This window comes from Rattus norvegicus, chromosome 1, assembly GCF_021556685.1.
Source record: "Rattus norvegicus strain SHRSP/BbbUtx chromosome 1, alternate assembly SHRSP_T2T, whole genome shotgun sequence".
Taxonomy (NCBI): Eukaryota; Metazoa; Chordata; class Mammalia; order Rodentia; family Muridae; genus Rattus; species Rattus norvegicus.
In genome coordinates, this window is record NC_141534.1 from 141,959,176 (window position 1) to 141,979,204 (window position 20,029).

The 20,029-nt window shown below is 39.4% G+C and overlaps 1 protein-coding gene across 36 annotated transcripts in view; it reads left to right on the top strand.

The window, feature by feature from the left end:
• The window catches only part of Akap13 (A-kinase anchoring protein 13), a 305,582-nt gene that overhangs the window by 146,656 nt on the left and 138,897 nt on the right, over positions 1-20,029 (top strand). For all 36 annotated transcript variants that reach the window (XM_087655380.1, XM_087655383.1, XM_087655382.1 and 33 more), the window contains 2 exon segments: positions 10,417-10,609; positions 16,558-19,615. In XM_087655380.1, the coding sequence (XP_087511506.1) occupies positions 10,417-10,609; positions 16,558-19,615 (3,251 nt within the window).

Consider the following 20,029-nt stretch of genomic DNA (forward strand, 5'->3'; position numbering starts at 1 on the left):
TTAGCATTGCTTTAAGAACTCCAAGGCAGTTAGGAGGTAGGGACAGAAGGTCGCTAGACTCCCAGGGCCTTTCCAAGCATCTTTTCTTTCTTTCCCCTCTGCTGTAGGAGGTCAAGTAGCCTGAGCAAGTGTTCGTTCTCTGTTGCCATGTAATGTTTAGGCTCAGAGTTTTCTCATTAGATTTGCAAAATTACAGAGCTTCATCTACACTAGCATACTCGGAGAATGGGATTTTAATAGATACAGATCAGAAAATGAAGAATCACTTAGAAAAAGACATTCGTTCATTTTTATTTTACTAGTTTTAACGTGTCTTTAGAAGCGTGCCAATAGAAAGGATATTTCACTTGCAGTTATTTTGAGCAGAAGTAGAAGTGATCCTTAAGCAAAGAAAACAAAAATAGATGTGTTGATTAACCCTGTCCTGGAAAGGAAAATAGCTCACGAGACGCCACCCAAGGATTTATACAGCTGATGATTTACAGAGAAAGGAGAGATATTTTCCTCAGTGGTATAGCACATGGAGAGTTACCTGTGCTCCCATAAACAACTTTTACCCATGTTTCTGTAAACAACTTTAATGAAATTTACTCATAGACATGGACACACACACACTCAAGTTTGAAAGTAGAAGTGAAACTAGTTGGGAGGAGAAGGGGAATTAGAGTTTTTTAAGCAGGACAAGAGAGATTAATGAGTGGTAAAAATTATCAAATGTATTATATATACATAAAAATGTCACAAAATATGTATAATTAATATATGCTAATAAGACATTCATAGAATAGTTGTACTGAATAACCACTTTGCAAAAAATTTTTGATTCAAATTTAGTATCATTAGCATGGAGTGAAGTTGTTTAGCATGATTTAAAAAATGAAATATAACCCTGTACATCCATTACAGTTAGTAGTTAGATTTTTGACAGCGTGTCCTTAAAGTAGAAGGCTTCTCCATATTATCATGTATTAGCTCATCCTTCAGTTATTTAACCGTGATGGGCTTTGTTGTGCTCCATCACTAATATCTATGATTAGTTGTATTGTAAACAGGCGAGTTAGGACAGTTTTTAGTGACATGTTTTCTTGAAAGCATTCGTATTAACATTCTTACTTAAACCAGGAACAAAACTCCTTTGGCCGCCTAAATTGGCTGGCATTGTATAACAATCATTTTGATAAGGTTTCTTTTAAATGTTTAGTGTCCAAAGACACAGAGAAGGATTTGTATCCCTTAAGTACTTTAATTAAAGTTTTATTTTGATTTTAGTTAGTAAAATTAATAAATTAGGTGCCTGAGTTTTCCCCAGACACATTTATTACTTATGTTTTATTTGTAGTTTGGGGATGGTTTATCCTAGTTAACATTTTCTTTTCTATAAAGTCTGGAGATGGCAGTGTGGTTATTCTTTTAATCTTTTCTATAAAACACAATTTATAAAAGAACATCCTACTAGAAGCCAAATGGCTTAAATAGAATGAGATAACTATAATTTTAGAATTCTTTAACAGTTTTTCATTTTTACCTTAATTTTATTTATTTAATATATTTATGTCTACATTAGTGTGTGTTGGTGTGCATGCCTATGTATACACATTTAGAGGCCTGAACTTGACTCTTAGTTAAGTTCTCCTCCTTATTTTTTGAAACAGTATCTCATTGAACCGGGAAATTCTCTGTTCATAGATCAGCTTACCAGTGAGGTTCCGGGATCTTCCTGACCTAGACCCAACCTCCAGCTCTGAGGTTAATGGTTTGAGTCCCACCTCTGGCTCTTTATGTGGAGCTGGAGATCACTTTACCCTCTGAGCCTTCTCCAAGCATATCTAAACTTTTGAAATGTTAATGCTATTTTGAAAGTTTATAAAAATCTAATATTTGTAGTTCTTGCTTATACCTTTAAAGTTTTATAGACATTTGGCTTAAGAAAATAAAATGCTCTTTCTAAGTTATCTGGTACCAGTACATTTTCTCCACACTCACATTGCAAACCTAGTTTCTTGTTCTTATGAAAATTAGTAGTAGTTCTGCAGTTGGAAGACTTTACTTTTATATTAAATGAACATCTTATGCTGTAGCCAGTAAATCTTGTGAATTAAAAAGCACATAAGAAGGTTATATTTTACACTGTCTAGGAGGAGCTTGGAGAATGCGTATTTCCTGTATCAGAAGAGCACCTTCACTGATAGGTTGGTGTAACATCTACATTTATTTGATCATTGGCCACTTAAACTTGGAATAAACAGACAGACATTTGGTGTTGATGATAGACACCACTTGCTCAGACTATGTGTCTTCTTGGCTCTTCTTTTCCTTTGTATTTTCTCCAGAGCTGGTTCTCAGGGGCAGTAACAATTCTGTCTCTTGCTATGGTTTGGATGGGGGTTTGGGCTCATGTGTTGATCCTCAGGACAGTGTTCATAGAGGGTGAGACACATTAGATGGCCCTAAAGTCCAACAGGACCACACTTGGAAGAGGTGAAAGCAGTTCTTTTCACCAAAGCTGTCACAAAAGTCTAAACCTAACCCCCAAGTCATTCTTCAGCTTTTCTCCAGTAACATGACCCCTGTTTGCAGACATGCTTTGGAATCAGTAACATCCACCATGAGATGATTGGAGCCAAGGAGGGTCTTTCCAGAGCTATGCTGTGGCCTTAACTTTTAGCCTCTTAACTATTCCCAAAAAACCTCTTTTATTTGTACCTATGCAGCCTAATGTATTTCCTTATAGCAGTAAATAAGGGAACAATACATCCCCTACCTCACCCCCCCAAAAGGAAGACTAGGAAAGCCTATAAAATTTCTAGTGAATCTGCATGTATGTGAATATTTATCTGACAATACCTAGCTAAGATGACTGCTCCATTTTGAGCAAAGTGACTCTTTTCCCCCTTGGTCTAGTTCTCGCTCTTCTGGACTTTAGACTTTCCAGCTTCATTTCAGTGGTGGTGTGGTTGATTTCGTAAGCCCCATTGAGGTTTGGCAATGTTATAGTGATGTGGTTTCATGAAAGGTATTGCAGGAGCTCTCAAATAAGGAACCAGCTCTTGCAGTTCCTTGTCAAAAGTAGGCTCAGGGTAGAACACCCACCCCACTTGAGAGGGTTGCCCGAGTGTTTTTATCTTTTCTTAAAGTGATAGTATGAATCCAGAACCCAAATAGGATGGGCTTGAGATACTCATGGTGTTTGGCCAGACAAGTGTAAGTATCAGCTTCCAAACTGATGTACTATTAGTTTTCCCTGCCGCTCTTCACTAGTGTTTTGTTGTAACTGAACAAGTGGCTTTGGACTTCTCAATGACTAGTGTACTAAGTCTGAGAAGTCTTCTTTCTTTGTAGTTAATTTGTTGAGGGTTTATGTGCATGTTAGCATTAAGCCTGGTTTTTTATTCTTGAAGTTGTGAGGTGAAACAGGAGAGAGCTAAATTGTTGACTGTCGAGTAGCAGCTAAGTTACTTGGTATTAGTTGAAGTCTACTGTAGGGATGTTGAGTTTTGTTGAATTACTTATGTAAACTACCGGATTTGGCGCCAGTTATAGACTTAATTTGGATGCCATAAGGGAATCTCTAGAGAACAACTTCTAATTAATATTATTCTAGAATTGAAAAATATGTTCTGGATCCTGTAAAATTTGTGAAACAAGTAACTAATATGCCCAATTGACTTCTGTTTGACTTCTGTTGCATATTATATTAAATTTTTCCATTTGGATGTTGCCATAATTTGAAACTACTGCAGTGGTGGTTAATGTTGGACAGTAAGAAGAGGCACCGAGTTTTAGAAATGAGTCTGTGTGCAGTCTCTGAGCTAGAGATTTATATAGAAGAGATGGACTGTAGGTACAGTGCATTTATAAATACAATGCCATGTTCTTTTCAACAAGATTTTGGGAGTTTATCCATAGGTCAAAAAGACCAGTATGAACATTTGAAACAAATACTATTATTATAACTTAATACATTTTCAAGTACAGAGGAATAGCAATGACGTCTTATGTTGACCCAGCCCCTTCCTGTTTAATAAGATTTCTATTTGCATTTTATAGCAAGTTAACATTTTAATAGGTATCTTCTGAGCTTTGTAAACAAATTTTCTTTTAGAGTATACATGCTTTCAAAACTTAAAATTTAGATATCCATAATGCCTCATTTACCATTTTAAATATAATCTAAAGAAACATTTTGTGTTTAGCTTTACAAATAATCTCAGGAGTCCACAAAAACCACCAAATTAAGCAAATACTTTGCTGGAAACAAACAAAGAAATAAATAAGTAAAAATTTGTTCATGCACTGTAGCTTTCTAAACTGGAGATTATTTACATTTCATTATATACAGAATATTGGTATTGTAACTTGGAAGATTAAATGTGGTTTTTTGTTGCTGTTCTTGAAAACTAGATAATCCTTTACAACTGTATTGCGTTTACTTTGAGCTATAGTTTGCTTCCAGCATTTCACATTGGTTCAAAGGAATCAGTAAATTAGAGCAGCCTTAGTAACATGACTATTAAAGTTGCTCTTCTGATGCCTGTGATATAATAATAATAATAAATAATAATCACCAATAAGAACTAATTATGACCTGGGCTTTAAAGCCTCCTAAATCCTATTCAGTTACGTTTTCAGCTTTACCCAGGCCTAAGGGAAGTATCTATTTGGTGGGGTAATGAAGTCTTTCCCCGTCAGTCTCCAGCTGTCACGTGCTGTTTAGAGTTTTTTCTTTATAATGAATTGGGGGGGAAAGGTTTTATTCTTTATCATAAATAGAGAAGTTTGCTTCCTTTTCACTTACTCTATTGCACAGTGCTGTTACTAGGGAGAATAATGTTAAATGTTGCTGCAAAAGCAGATTAGAGGAAAGATGAAAGTCATACTAGTTTATGAAAAATTGTTTATCATGACTTAAGTTATTGGTCGAACTGATAGATGAAGTAAATATATTTCAGTAGTAAATTCTGAAAAGTCAAAGCAGTAGGCTTTCTAAAAATGTGTGAGGTCACTAGAAACCGACTGGTGAAGGGTTTGTCTTGAGCTTCAGTGGCCTAGCATATCGCCACGTGAACTTCCTTGCTGATAACCAGAATTTTGTTTTTCAAGTGACGAAAGTATTTACAGAATAATACCTCTATTGCAATCTAAAATTACTGGTTTCTTTAACAAATTGTTTATAGAATTATAGTATCTTCATATGGTTGTTTATTAAACAGGCAATTTCAATATTTAGTACAGTGATGTTAACAGATTCATGTTTAATTTTGTTTAAATTTATGTAAAGTGAATTTCAGTAAGAGTAGAAGAGGTTATACATTTATTTCTCTTTGAATAAGCCATTTAAATTAGCAAACAGGTGTTTGCTGTTTGATATTGTTTTGACTTTTTACTGTGAGAAAAATAAAAATTTTAAGATAATTCCGCCTGCCTCGTTCTCTGTCTACATTTGAACATTGGACTTTCTGGGACAGTTTTATATCATTTGTTTGAAATTATTTTGCCTATTTATATTTGTCTTCTCAAGCTTCAAGTTATTTTTGTAAGAATTTCTTTAATTACAGTTTGATTTTGATCAGCAATGCTGATACACTCAAAATAATTTTCAGGTGTCTTTCGCTATCATAGATGGCATTGCAGTATGAGGACACCATCCTCCAGTGACTGGATGTAGGTTAAGCTCGTCCGTTCCTTGTAACATGTATTTCAGCCTCCTTCTCTGCAAGTTGGGATGACAATAACAATCTTTATGACTATATAAGAGGATGAATGGAATGGTACATGTGCGTGGCTTAATATCTGATTTTTCCTAAGCAGTTAGTAAATATTAGCAATAAAATGAGATAATCATGTATATCCTGTGTGTTCCTCATCTTCTCCCAGCTCATATCTCTTTTTTCATGTCTTTAATTTTTTAATTCAACTCTATAAGAAAGCTACTGTTGCCATTTCTTTTGATTTTCAAATGAGTTTCATGCATGATCAGATATAATTATAACACTTCTGAACAAACCATATTTTTGTGATTTCCCCACCCACTTCTTATTTCCTCCTACTTTTCTGGCATTTCTCCCTGCCTTCCCCAGATCCCTGAACACTTTCCTCTCTTATAACATTTGAAAACCCTCTGGTATATAGAATCCCAATCACTCTTAGACCAGACTGTAAATGAAATTCTACTCTAAGGTTAACACTCCGCATACTCCTCCAACTGACCTGTGGCTTAGCCTCTAGGGAGGAAAGTCTCAGTTCGGCAGAGGTGAGTTTCAGGTAAACCAGTATAGCAAAGCATTTTCCTCCTTTCCAGTCAGGCGGTATGGTGGGTCAGCTTGTGGCTAACATGGGGATGACCCTTGCAGCATAACAGCCTTCCTGGTTAGCTGTGCTTCATTACAGCTGAAGATGCTCAGTTTGAGTTTGGAACATGTAGCCAATGGAGATTTGGGTTGGCTGGTTCTGCTGCATCTGGTTAGAGTGTTACAGTGCTTACCTTCAACATGCTGTTGAGTAATTCTGCAGATGGACTCGGAAAACTTTTTTTTTTTTTTTTTTGGATCAGAGAATGTTTGTGTCCTGGAAAGTGTTCTGCCTGGAGTGCACACTATTTGACTCAGCAAGAGAAGTTTTTCATTCTACCTTGGATGCCTTGGAATGACCTTTGATACTTCCTTCTGTGGTATTCCCACCCCAAAAAATGTGTGTGTGTGTGTGTGTGTGTGTGTGTGTGTATCAGTCCTTTCTACCAAAAGGAGCATTGTATATAATGGGAGAGCGCAGGTGTTGGAGCCAACCCAACTTGTAATCAAATTATTCTATTCTTCCCGTACTTATTGATCGTGTGCTGAGGACAGAGGATGTTCATACTTACTGATTTCAGCTGTATGCTGGGTGTTAATTGCCACACTTTATAAAGGAATTTTTACCATTTTTTTTTTTGTCAAATTGTATGCTCAAAGAGGTTAACTGTTAGCATAAGTTATTTCTGTAAGTGGTAAAATTTGATCTTAGAAACAGAAAAATCAGTGCTAGTAAATAAACACACACACACACACACACACACACACACACACACACACACACACAATGTTTGAGCCTCAATTTCCTCACCCTAAATAGGACTAATAACTGCAGATACATGAAGATTAAATAATACATTTCAAGAACTTGTCAAGGCCACTACATCTTATAAGTCCCTAGTTTTTTCTGGAATTAGTATTTCCCTGCTACCTTAAGTAAATAAAAATTACAGAAAATGAAAGAATTAATACCACCTCTGCATGTATTAAATTTCTTGGTATTTAACTTTTTGTGTTGATATTTTTAACTCAATGGAAAGATAGTACAGTGAACTTTTTGTATGTTAACTTTCTGTTATACTTTATCTTTGTGTATCTACCTATATAGAAATATTTCATGAAACTCTTTGGAGAGTAAATTATACATACCAACATGCTTTTTTTGTCTTAAATATTTTATTCTATATTTTCTAATAAGAATATTCTCATGTTTTTATTTATCAAAATTTGTCATTTTGTGATGGCACATGGTTATAATCTTAGCAGTAAGCCAACTAAAGCAGAAGGATTATGAGTTCTGCACCAGTCTGAGGATCATATTGTAATCTAAGAACAATGGGGAGCAGTGTAAATTGAATTACAAAATCCTTGTAATCTATTACAGTTTATTTTCATCTTTTATTAGCAACCCAATAATCATCTTTTAAATAGAATTTCTCCCATTGGATTATTAGGGTCTTCAGGATTCTTATGTTGCTTCTGGGTCTTTTTGTTTGTTTGTTTGTTTTGTTTTGTTTTGTTTTTAAAGTCTTGTTTATTTTATTTATGAGTACACTGTCTTCAGAAATACCAGAAGAGGCCATCGGGATCTCATTACAGATGGTTGCGAGCTACCATGTGGTTGCTGGGAATTGAACTCAGGACCTTTGGAAGAGCAGTCAGTGCTCTAACCACTGAGCCATCGCTCCAGCCCAACTGCTTCTGATTTTTTTAAATCATGAGTACTTAACACATTGGGCTATTTGGAGATTTTTTTTTTTTAAAAAAAAAAAAGGCTATCTGTCCACCCACCTCAGAAGCAAAGTAACTCTTACTTTTTTTTTCCTCTCTGGAGTAGAATCTTAACAAATACCTGAGCACCTATAATGTGCCAAGGGAGTATATAATAAACAGTGGAAACGTGTTGTTCAGAAGACACATGTCCTTTGTCCCTAGGTGAGGTTAAGGATGAGAAACTAAACCACAGCAGTCATGATGAGCTCAGAAGACTGTTTTCCGGAGCCATGCTAGAAACCACACACAGTTTGAGGCTCACAAGAATGTTTGAAAAGAATGTAAATCACCTTTGACAAGAAGTTTGAAAGTTTGAAGGCTTTTTCAGGATCGATTTGAATGTGACAATTTAAAACAGTTAACACTGTCTAATATAGTAATAAAATGATGTCTATACTGCATAAATGCCAGTTGATAATAAAATACCTTTTGCTTTCATCAATGTGTAAGTTTTTCACCATGATCTAAAAAGGGAGTTGAGGAAGAGGAAGTGGTGGGGATCTCCGTAGAGTTTTCTGTACTATTTAAGTTCCTTTATCTGCATTTCACTCCGTTTGTTGTTGTTGTTGTTGCTGTTGTTGTTATGTTGTTTTATTTTCAAAGATCTGGGACACCCTAATTCACCACTAAAAGAAACAAAATTTCTATAGTGTATTTGTAGGTATGCTTTTGTGTCCTGCCAGACTTGGTTTAGTTATAATAAAATCATTGCATACAGCTTCCAAAGTAAACTTCAGGTAACCCAAGTTAAGGCTAAGGGACAACTTAATCTCTAATGGTAGATATAGGAAGGGTTCTACTTAAAACGGTGCTGAGTAGATCCTCTGTGGATGCAAAGTACACTAAACAAAGTAACTTTAAAATGAAAAATGTGGTGATTTTATATATAAAGAATTTTCATGCTTTGAGAATGGTAGAATGTGTGGGCGGACACAGGAGAGGGAGTAACAGGCAACATAAACTGTACCTTCCCTGTCCTTATCCCTTGATGTTCATTTTATCTATTTCTTCAAATAGTGATTAAACTGTCATATCCCTATATGCAGAGTGTAGAACTAAGTTCCAGAGAAATTAGGATACTTTATAACGTATCGGCAAGAAATTCAATAGCTAGATTTGAATCCAGAAATCTCAGCTCTGTGCATTATACATTGTGTCTGACTAACAAAAAAGGACACAACACCTAGGATTGAAGCTTCCAAAAAGGACACCCAAAACAGAAGAAGCTCCTTAATGTGTGCCAAAATATATACAGTGATACACTGCATGCTTCATCCCTGTGTATCTTAAAGCTTTAAATCCCTTCGTACAGCATAAAACCAGTATGTCAGGTACACTGCATGGGCGGACCTTGTGAGCAGAGGTAAAGTTAGAGGTGCTGTGAAAGAAGTGCTGTAGAGGAGAAACCCTCTTGTCTTGAAACAAACCCAGCTGGATAGATTACCAGAACATTGATGACAGAACATGTTACTTCTTTCTGTGTTCACTTGTTTTAAAATGTTTTCAAGTAAGCCTGCTCTCCTTATTAAACCTGAAGTTTTTTACATTTATCAGAACAAAACAGTTTCATGTTTTTACTCTTAGGCCAGAAGTTACTCATGTCCCTGCTCATGTGAGCTTACTTGTATACCACATATGTTTATGAGTTGAGCAAAGTTGGAAGTTTTCATATTTTTGGTGTTTAGTTTGGTACTGGAGATCAAACCCAGGGTCTTGCAATTGGTAGCCAAGTGTTCTACCACTGAGCTACACAATCAGGTTTTAGTTTCTAAATTTAAAATAAAAAATTAACTTGAAGTTCCTGGAAGCAGAACTCCATATAAAACAGGATTTTATAATGTGTTGATGAGAATAGTATATATAGCATTGTGATTTCCCCTTGTGTAGTTGACTTAGAAGTCTGGAGATGTTTCCTCTATTGTTTCAGAGGAGTGTTTTACAGGAATCGGGGACCTGACTCTTCCTTTCTAGTAGAACTGAATTGTGTTGGTATATAGTGTAACCTGTTTATAATCCAGTCTTAATGGGTCTTGCTACTATTGAAAACCAGGTTGAAGACATCGTTCTTACAGTTCATTATTTGATTGTTGCCATGACATTGACTATTGAAAGATTGCAGACCTCCCTGTCTTGATCAAAGCAAAATTCTTAGGAGATTGTCTTTTGGGTTTCACTTAAGCCATTTCTGTTCTCTTGCAAAGAGGGAAAAGGAGATAGAGACGGCTGTCATAGCCTTGAAACACTGGAGCCGCATTCTCAAAGAGCTATCAGAAATATCACATTGTTCTTAGAAGATTAAATGTATGCCTGCTAGTAGTAATAGGTTACATATTAATAAAAGATTGTTTGCTTACAGGGAAAATGCTGGTGAACCAGATTCCTGGAGCAGCTTATCCTATGAAATCCCTTATGGAGACTATTCAGTGAGGCACCATCGAGAATTGGACATCTATACATTGACTTCCGAATCTGAATCACATTGTGAACCGCATGGAGACAGTTGTACTGGACATATTTCTAAACTTATGAATATCCAGCAGCAGCTAATGGTAAGGGAGAGTTTTCACTTTTAGTTAGGTGTCTGTGCATGCCCCTCCCCCAGGGATCCTTGCTATAATCAGAATGTAAATTTATAAAGCATTGATAGTATGCAGTGTTGCTGTGCTGGTTAGTATTTTGTCAACTTGACACAAGCAAGAGTCATTTTGCAAAAGGGAACCTCAATTAAGAAACACCTGACTCAGGTTGCAAAGGCTCGGCCGGCACTGGGCATGTAGTCTAGGGTTGTATAAGAAGCTGAGCAAGCTGTTGGGTATAACCACTGGCTTTTCCACCACGCCTGAGCAATGATTCAGAGGCTTATTACTTATTAAAGAAAAAAGCCTGAGCCATAAGCCAGGCCTGTTCCCACTAGCTTGTAACTTATATTAACCCATTTATCCTGTATCATGTCTGCCACATGGCCAGTTACCTCTCTTTCCTTTCATACATCAAACTTCCATTGCAGACAGGGGATTTTCCCACCTTCACTGTTTCCCAGAGTTCCTCTCAGTCTCAGCCAGATGTCCCTCCTTTTATTCCTGCCTCAGCTATTTAGTGACAGGTGGTGCTTCCACACAAGAGATTATCCTGCAGTGGAGAGCAAGCCAGTCAGGAGTGTTCCTCTGTGATCAGTCAGCTCCTTCCTCCAGGTTCTTGCTTGAGTTGTTTCCGTCCTGACTTCCTACACTGATGGGCCATCCCTGATAGTTGTAAAGTGTAATAAACCTTTTTTCCCCAAATTGGCTTTAGTCATGTTGTTTATAACAACATAGAAAGCAAACTAAGGCAGTTGCCACTTAAGAAACAAAGCTAACATTAGGATTGTAGCAGTAGAGGCCTAATATTTGACTTAGGTTTTACTCAGAGAAGCTTGTCTCCTTCTGTCCTCCATCCCCACTGACTCTTATAATCTTCTACCTCCTCTTCCACAGGGTTTCCTGAGCTCTGCGGGGAGGGATTTGATGGAGACATCCCATATAGAACTGAGTGTTCCAAGTTCTCAAACTTTCTGCGCCTTTTTCTGTTGTGGGTCTCTGTTTCTGCCTCTGTTGCACTGAAGCATCTCTGATGGCTGAGCAGACACTGATCTATAAGTACAACAGAATTTTGTTGGGAGTCACTTTATTACTATGTTCTTTTAGCAGAAGCGTAGTCTTTGATTGTCCCCTAAGCCCAAAGCCTATATGGTCTCAGGTTCTTGGCCACCTGAGCAGTGTCCAGCATGAGTTCTGTCATGAATGACCTTAAACCCATTCAGAGAGTAGTTAGTTGCTCTCACAACTTTTATGCCACTATTCGACTAGTGTGTCTTGCATATAGGTTACCATTGTGGATCAGAGGGTTTGCAACTGAATGTGAACTCAAAGATATAGCGGTCTCATGCACAGAACCTGCATAGGTCTAAGCCAGATGGGACCCCAGTACCGAAAGGGAAGTTGGACATGAGCACCCACCCCTACTAACCCAGAAGCTGTCTATCACCAATTGATAACTGTTCACAAGGGAAAAATTAGTTTTCTAATAGTCCTGCTGCTTATACAAACCACATTTACCGATAGGACCCATGCCCAGCAGTAGGTGGCCAACACAGAACAAACTCAATCTTCATCTGGACCTTTTTATTTATTTTCTTTATTTACAGGTCCTTTCCTTTTATTTCATGGTTTCCAATTTTCTATTTTTAGAGGACTTGTGTGTGTGCAAATGTTTATGTCTTGTATCTGCATATTTCTAGTTCTTTTTATCTTGGCTCTTTTTTCTGTTTGTTTTTCCTATATTTGTTTGTTTTTATTCTATTTTATTTTATATATTTTGTTTTAGTTGTCTGTTTGCTTTCTTTTTTTTTTTTTTTATCTTTATTAACTTGAGTATTTCTTATTTACATTTTGATTATCATTCCCCTTCCTGGTTTCCGGGCCAACATCCCCCTAGCCCCTCCCCCTCCCCTTCTATATGGGCTTCCCCTCCCCACCCTCCCCCCATTACCGCCCTCCCCATGTTCACTGGGGGTTCAGCCTTGCCAGGACCAAGGGCTTCCCCTTCCACTGGTGCTCTTACTAGGCTATTCATTGCTACCTATGTGGTTGGAGCCCAGGGTCAGTCCATGTATAGTCTTTGGGTAATGGCTTAGTCCCTGGAAGCTCTGGTTGGTTGGCATTGTTGTTCATATGGGGTCTTGAGCCCCTTCAAGGTCTTCCAGACCTTTCTCTGATTCCTTCAACGGGGGTCCCATTCTCAGTTCAGTGGATTGCTGCTGGCATTCGCCTCTGTATTTGCTGTATTCTGGCTGTGTCTCTCAGGAGAGATCTACATCCGGTTCCTGTCAGCCTGCACTTCTTTGCTTCATCCATCTTATCTAATTGGGTGGCTGTGTATATATGGGCCACATGTGGGGCAGGCTCTGAATGGGTGTTCCTTCTGCCTCTGTTCTAAACTTTGCCTCCCTATTCCCTGCCAAGGGTATTCTTGTTCCCCTTTTAAAGAAGGAGTGAAGCATTCTCATTTTGGTCATCCATCTTGAGTTTAATGTGTTCTGTGTATATAGGGTAATTCAAGCATTTGGGCTAATAGCCACTTATCAATGAGTGCATACCATGTGTGTTTTTCTGTGATTGGGTTACCTCACTCAGGATGATATTTTCCAGTTCCATCCACTTGCCTATGTTTGCTTTCTAATGAGAGACAGAATGAAAGCATGTAGATTTGGGGAGTTGGGAGAAGGGAAACCATGATCAGAATATATCATATGAAAAATATACTTTGTCGGGGCTGGGGATTTAGCTCAGTGGTAGAGCGCTTACCTAGGAAGCGCAAGGCCCTGGGTTCGGTCCCCAGATCTGAAAAAAAGAACCAAAAAAAAAAATATATATACTTTGTCTGTGTATGTGTGTGTGTGTATGTGTGTATTTACATATGTACTTGCACACACATGCACACATGGCCTCATTATTGGTTATGGATATGGAAGTCAGGAAATAACTCTTAGGAATCAGTTCTCTTTTCATTGTAGCTTTGGGGGATCAAAATTAGGTCCTCAGGCTTGCCTGGCAAGTGCTTTTACTCATAGAGCCATCTTGCTAGCCTAGAGGACTGAGATTTTTAAACTAAACTCTTACCAGACTTCTGAAGTGATGGAAGATACTCACAGGCACTTTAGGTGTACAGACGTGTAGCAAATGGAACAAAATTTTCCTGTTGTGAAAAGAAGTTTATATTTATAATGTTTTAGAATTAAAGAAGGCCAGAGTTTCTAAATTGTTGCAGAGAACAAGAGGGAAACTCACTCTTTAGGAAAACCTTTCACTGCTGTTCAGTGAATGATGATAGAACTGCTGTATTTACATGGATCGTTGACAGTTTAAAAGACTATCTGAAAAATAAGGATTTTATAATCCAGTTAAGCATTGAAGATAAAATGGTTGCCAGACATAAAATCATTATAGACTCCTTGTAGCATTTATTGTGGATAGCATACATGTCACATGGGTGAAACTGTAGCATCTGAGAAGCTAAGCTTAGATCATTTTTCCACCCAGTTTATTTCAGAGATAATTTGATTTAGAAACAGCCTGATTTTGTTTGAGGTCATCTAGGGCTAGCTCAATGCCAGAGGCATTAATTTTGAGACAAGCAAGCTAAAAGAATTCTACACTACGATGATATGAAATAGTTTATTCTGTCTTGTTTTCTATTTTAGGAATATCTTTTATGTTTTTGTTCAATTGTTTTGTTGTTTTTTTGCTTTTCATGCATGTTTGTGCATCATGTGCATGCATTTTGTGTGTGTGTATCATTGCATGCAGTGCATTCAGAGGTCAGAAGAAGGCATCATATCCCCTGGAACTGGAGTTACAGACACTTGTGAGCCATCATGTGAGTCCTGGGAATAGAGCCAGGACCTCTGGAAGAACAGCCAGTGTTCTTAACCACTAAGCCATCTCTCCAGTCTTCTTCTGTCTTATGAATGAGATCTATTTCCAGACTGTTATTTTCATGTAAATAGACTGGAAGTTACCTAACTGAGAGAACTCAGCTTGCCCATGTCAGCGTTGTTTCTGCCATTCCTTTTTTTTTTTTTTTTTTTTTTTTTTGTTCTTTTTTTCGGAGCTGGGGACCGAACCCAGGGCCTTGCGCTTCCTAGGCAAGCGCTCTACCACTGAGCTAAATCCCCAACCCCGTTTCTGCCATTCTTTAGATAGCACTGCCTACTTACTTCACTGGTCTGCAGTGTTCATTCTAGACTAAGGGTGTTGGTTTGCTGTCCCAACTTTTAGATGGAGTGTTACCAGACTAATTTTGAATACTCTTAAGGAATATAGCATATAAATGTTTAGTGAGAATCTGGTTTTTAGTATACTCTAACAAAAGGACTTTAGCAAGGATAGCACACTATACTCTTCTTTGCAAACTTTATGGTAGCTTTGATTAACAGGCACAATCTGATGATATACTACATAGTATATTTACAGATAAAACAGACAAGTGAAATATGCTAATGGCTGTCTTTAAAAGTATTGCAGTGGACAAGAAGTGGAGAACAGATGTTTTAAAATAATTATGTACCAAATAAATAGCACTATAGCTGAATTTTGATATTATAAATTCACCAAAGGTGCAACTCTATTTTGTTGTTTTTATTTTCCTAAGCCTTCTCTGTATGTCTATATTTTTATATCATTTATTTTTAAGACTTATTTGAACTTAATTTTGTGTATATGTGTGTGCACATACACGAATCCCACCCTCCATGCATGTATGTGTGTGCAGATAAATGCAAACAGGAAAGTATCAAATTCCAGGGAGCTGAAATTAGAAGTGTTTGTAAGCTGCCTCATGTAGGGTGCTGGAAATAGAAATCTCAGGCCTTCTGCAAGAGATTTACACATTCTCCAACAGAGAGCCATCTCTGCAACCACCCCTCCCCACTTTAAATTTTATTTTATTTGCTTAATTGATAACTTCTGATTAACTGTACATTTTATTTAGTTTTTTCATATTATCTCTCTCTCTCTCTCTCACACACACACACACAAATTTAAGGGCAGAAGATAGATTAGACAGATAGTTTATATAAAAGTGTTGTGTTATTTTTATTACATTGATGAACTGTGATTGTTTTAGCCATTTTTTTCTTATTTGCTTTACTTGTTCATATAATTAATTTTAAAAAATGTTTACACTATGCATAGTAATATGAGCCTATAATTGCAGTAGTCAGGATGCAGAAACAGAAGGATTGAGTCATTTCATAGCTAGCCAGTTCTCACAGCAAGTTCCTTGTCTCAGAAAAGAAGTGAAAAAGCTAAATTACCTAAAAAATTTAAGGTTCTAAAAACCATTTTTTTAATCAGATTTTTAGTGCCCTCAAGCCACAAAACCCTTGACAGTAGTTAAGAGTTTGGTTTTGGTGATAATATGTGCTCTCTTTTCTTTAATATTCTGAATGGATTCCCCAAAACCTACTTTTATCAGACTGATACATAGAATTCCTAATTCTAAAAGCATAGGTATGTTGAGTTGAACATATTTTGGGCACATAGTGTCGTGGCTGAATATTTTGCTTGAGAGGGTTTCTAAACTGGTTATATCTTGGTTTTACATTAATATTTGAGGCAGATGGATAGACTGCACTCCTGTAAAGAGCTAAGAGTCCTCACTGGCTGTTACTTGAAGATGTTCATTGTGCTTTCTTAAAACAAGGCTTTGAGGCCTAGTTTTTAATCTGCTTTTTAGTATAGCAATCAGTCACGGAGTATAATCTAAATAAAATTTAATATCCTAATGGGTACATTGATATGGGCAGATGTGCATCATATATAACTGAGAAGGTCTGAAAAGACAGTTCTTATCCAACGAGACTTGGCTTATAAGTGTCAGTGACATCTTTTTCTCTTAGTCAGGTCTCCCCTCTCCTTTTCTTTTCAATTTTTAAAAAGTATCTTTGATTTCCTCCTAGAAAACAAACTTGAAGCAGATGGACAATCTCATGCCCTTAATGGTGACAACACAAGATTCATCTTGTGTGCCCTGTGTACCAGAGCCTTCTGACCACCAGCAGCTTCCTTTTGAAGAAACTAAGAGCACTGTGTGCTGCCAAGGGAGTCCTGGGAGGAAGGATGCAAGTCCCTGTGACTTGTCAAGTGTGGTTGAGGAAGAAAATCTCATCTGTTCTCATAAGAAAAATAAAGATACTGGGAGACCAGGGGAAGGGGTGGAGCCAGCGTCTGCGGTGGACTCTAGGTCTGCATCTCATCAAGACAGCTGCCTTCAGAGCATACCCGACTGTGGAGTGAAGGGTAGAGAAGGCCTGCCATCCTGTGGAAACAGAAACGAAGTAACTGGAAGACAATATTCTGGAGTTGCCACGTGTCAGCAGCCCCTGAGCAGCGAGAGCAGTGTGCCGCAGGATGTCCTGGTCACAGAACCAGATGCGCGCCAGCACTCTTCTGGAAGGGAGCTACCAGACAGTTCTTCAACAGATGCTGGTGCCCCAGAAAAGGCAGGAGAACTAGAACATAGCCTACTTACCCCAGATGCTACCACCCAGAACAGTAAGCCTCAAGTAGGGGAAAGCGCAAAGGAGAGACTTGAGAATTCCGACATTAGCTCCGCCGAGGCGACTGCTGTTCAAGCTTTACGTGAACCCAAGCAGAAAGCTGACGTTACAAACCATGTCTTTGCCGCCCGTGCTACGGGTGCTGACGCTCCTGCTGAGGCTTCACCTGCATGGAGTCCTGAAGAAATCCCCACTGGAAAACCAGGAATGGAGACTCAGGAGAGAGGCTGTGAGGGGGGCATCACAAGTGACCAGAGCTCCCAGGTGCTTCCTGCTGCTGCTGCTACAGAAAACAAGGTTTTAGATGGACTAGAACTTGAAACTCTTCCAGCATGCCCTTGTGAGACAGCATCATCCTTGGATTTAACCGTGTCAGGGCCAAGACCAGATGGGATGCCAAAACAAAACTCAGAGTCTAGTGCTCAGCATGCTCAGAGCCTGAATAGCCAGGCCCCGCTCTGCTCTATCGCAGGGGCCGGCACGCCCTCTGCTGAGTCTGCGTGTCCGCAGAGCACAGAGACCTCTAGTGGCGGGTCGGTAATAGAGCATGGCAGTGGCGAAGCTAGCCTGCCCGAAAGCACAGCAGCGCAGCCAGAACCGCAAGGTCTTTGCACCGCCCCCTGCCCAGAAGACCCACAAGCTGACACAGTCACTTCTGACACTGCAGCACACAACCAGAAATCTGTGGGGTCTTGTCATCTCTGTGCTTTAGATGCAAAGAACCAAGAAAAAGATTTGAGACAAGATACACCCTCAGTGAACACGCTTGAGGATGTTCCACATCTGCCTTCAGTTGTCCCCCAATCTGAGGAAAAACTAGAGCCAGACCAGGTATCACCTCGAGGCAGCAGTTTCTCTCTGGCAAGCAGTCCAGAGAGTGAATCAGTAACCAAAGATGACGTACTTTCTCTCGTCTCCTCCCAGAAAGAAAAGGGAACAGCAACTCCTCAGCTCCATAGAGCTCCAGCTTGTAGTGATGGCCCAGATGGAAGAGATCTGAATGATACGGATAAGGTAGGAGACGGGGCTGCCAGCCCACCTACACCCTCTGCTGTAGAGCTTCAGACCAGCATGGGGAATACCAGCCCTGTAGGTGTTGGAGAGCAGGAGGGGTCCAGCCTAACAGCAACACTTGAAGTGCTAAGTGACTCCTTGCTACAAAGCGTGGATAAGGCTGCTTTGGTCTCTGACTCTCTTCTGCCTGAAGAAGGTGGCAGTATAGTGGTTCCAGAAAGTTCCACAGCTCTGGGGCAAGGTGGCAAAGACAAAGCAACGAAATGTCCTTCTGTTAAAGAAGATGTGCATTCTTCAGAAATGTCAAGGGAGGACCAGAGAACACCACCTCCTGGGCAGGAGATATCAAGATTATGTGAAAAACCTATGTCAGCCCTGTGTGCCGGGGAGAAAGCGCTGCAGCACAGTAACTCGCCAGACACACCCTCTGCCTGTCTGCAAACAGAAACTAAACACAACAAGGAAGTGGCCCCACAGAGCTCCCCGCTGATGAAAGGTGGGGCTGTACAGAACCTGGTGCCACCAAGAACAAGTCTGTCTGCCGATTCAGAGCAGAAAACCTCGAGTACAGAGCAGAGTGGCTCATCTCTGCTGCCAGGTGGTGCGTCTGAGGCACTCCGCTGTAGTCAGCCTTCGCTCAGTGTCAGCGTGGAGAGCATTCAGTTCCAAGGGAAAACCAGTGCTTGTAAGGTAAGCAGAAATGCAATGGAGGATGTTACAGTGGCTGATGCTTTCCTAGCTACTGCTGAGCCCACAAAAGAGGATGCATTACACCACGTCAAAGACATTTCAGACTTGTTAAACCAAGAGAAGAAAACGACTCCAGGTTTGCCAGAAGCTTTACTGGACAAAGGTGTCACTGACTTACAGGAAGTCATAACCCCAGAGATAGAACCACTTGATTGCAAGAGAGAGAAACTGGAGGGAACAGACCTTAGCTGTCCCACAAGTAAATCCAAAGAGACTCCAAACAATGAAGAAACAACGCAGCCTCCTGCCAGGGACCTCCCCACAGAGACAGGGCTCTCAGCTATCAATGACAATGGCCCCCAAGCTGACATGAAGCACGTGACTCAGGCATCGGTCCCAGGAGAGGAAAGTAACGTTACCACTGTACTTGGAATGGTCTCAACCCAAGCTGCAGATGGGCCTCCTGGAGCAGACTCCATAGAGGAGACCGCCACTAGGATCGTGGAGGCCGTCATCAAGCAGATCAAGGCCTCCAACACACTAAGGACACAAGTAGAAATCCAGAATCCGCCACTGTCCAGTTCAGAGATTAAGGAGATAGAGAACACTGGTTCAGAGAGTGCACGTGTTTTCCTACCCGGGGAGCCCCTGCAGATGGAGAATACTCAGAAAGAAACCACTGGACACTGTAGTGTTGAGACAGAGGCACCAGAGAAAATAATTCTAGCTGTCCACAGGCCTGAGCCAGCACCAGGTAAGCAAAGCAGTGTAAAATCTAACAGCCTAAGAAGCATGTCTCTGTTATGAACTAGAATGTCGATGTTTGCATGCTCAGTCATGTGTGTTGCCAAGTTAATAGTCACTGCTGTGAGCAAACACGTGTCATCTTGGGTTGGACAGATTTTAGTTCCTGTATTACAGGCGCAGAGCTTTCTTTTTTTTTTTTTTAAGCCGACTTCTCTGTCACTGGAGCCACTGCAGTTTCTAAATCTGGAAGACAGTACCTGGATCTCAGACAGCGTTAGATAATCAACAACTTAGTTCTTTCTTTAGAACCCCAGAATGTAGTGCTGAAATGAATATGCTTTGTTCAAGTTGGAAACTTTTCCAAGTCATAGTTGTCTGTATTGTAAGAGAATTTAAAGTCAGGCCAGCTTTATGAACAGCT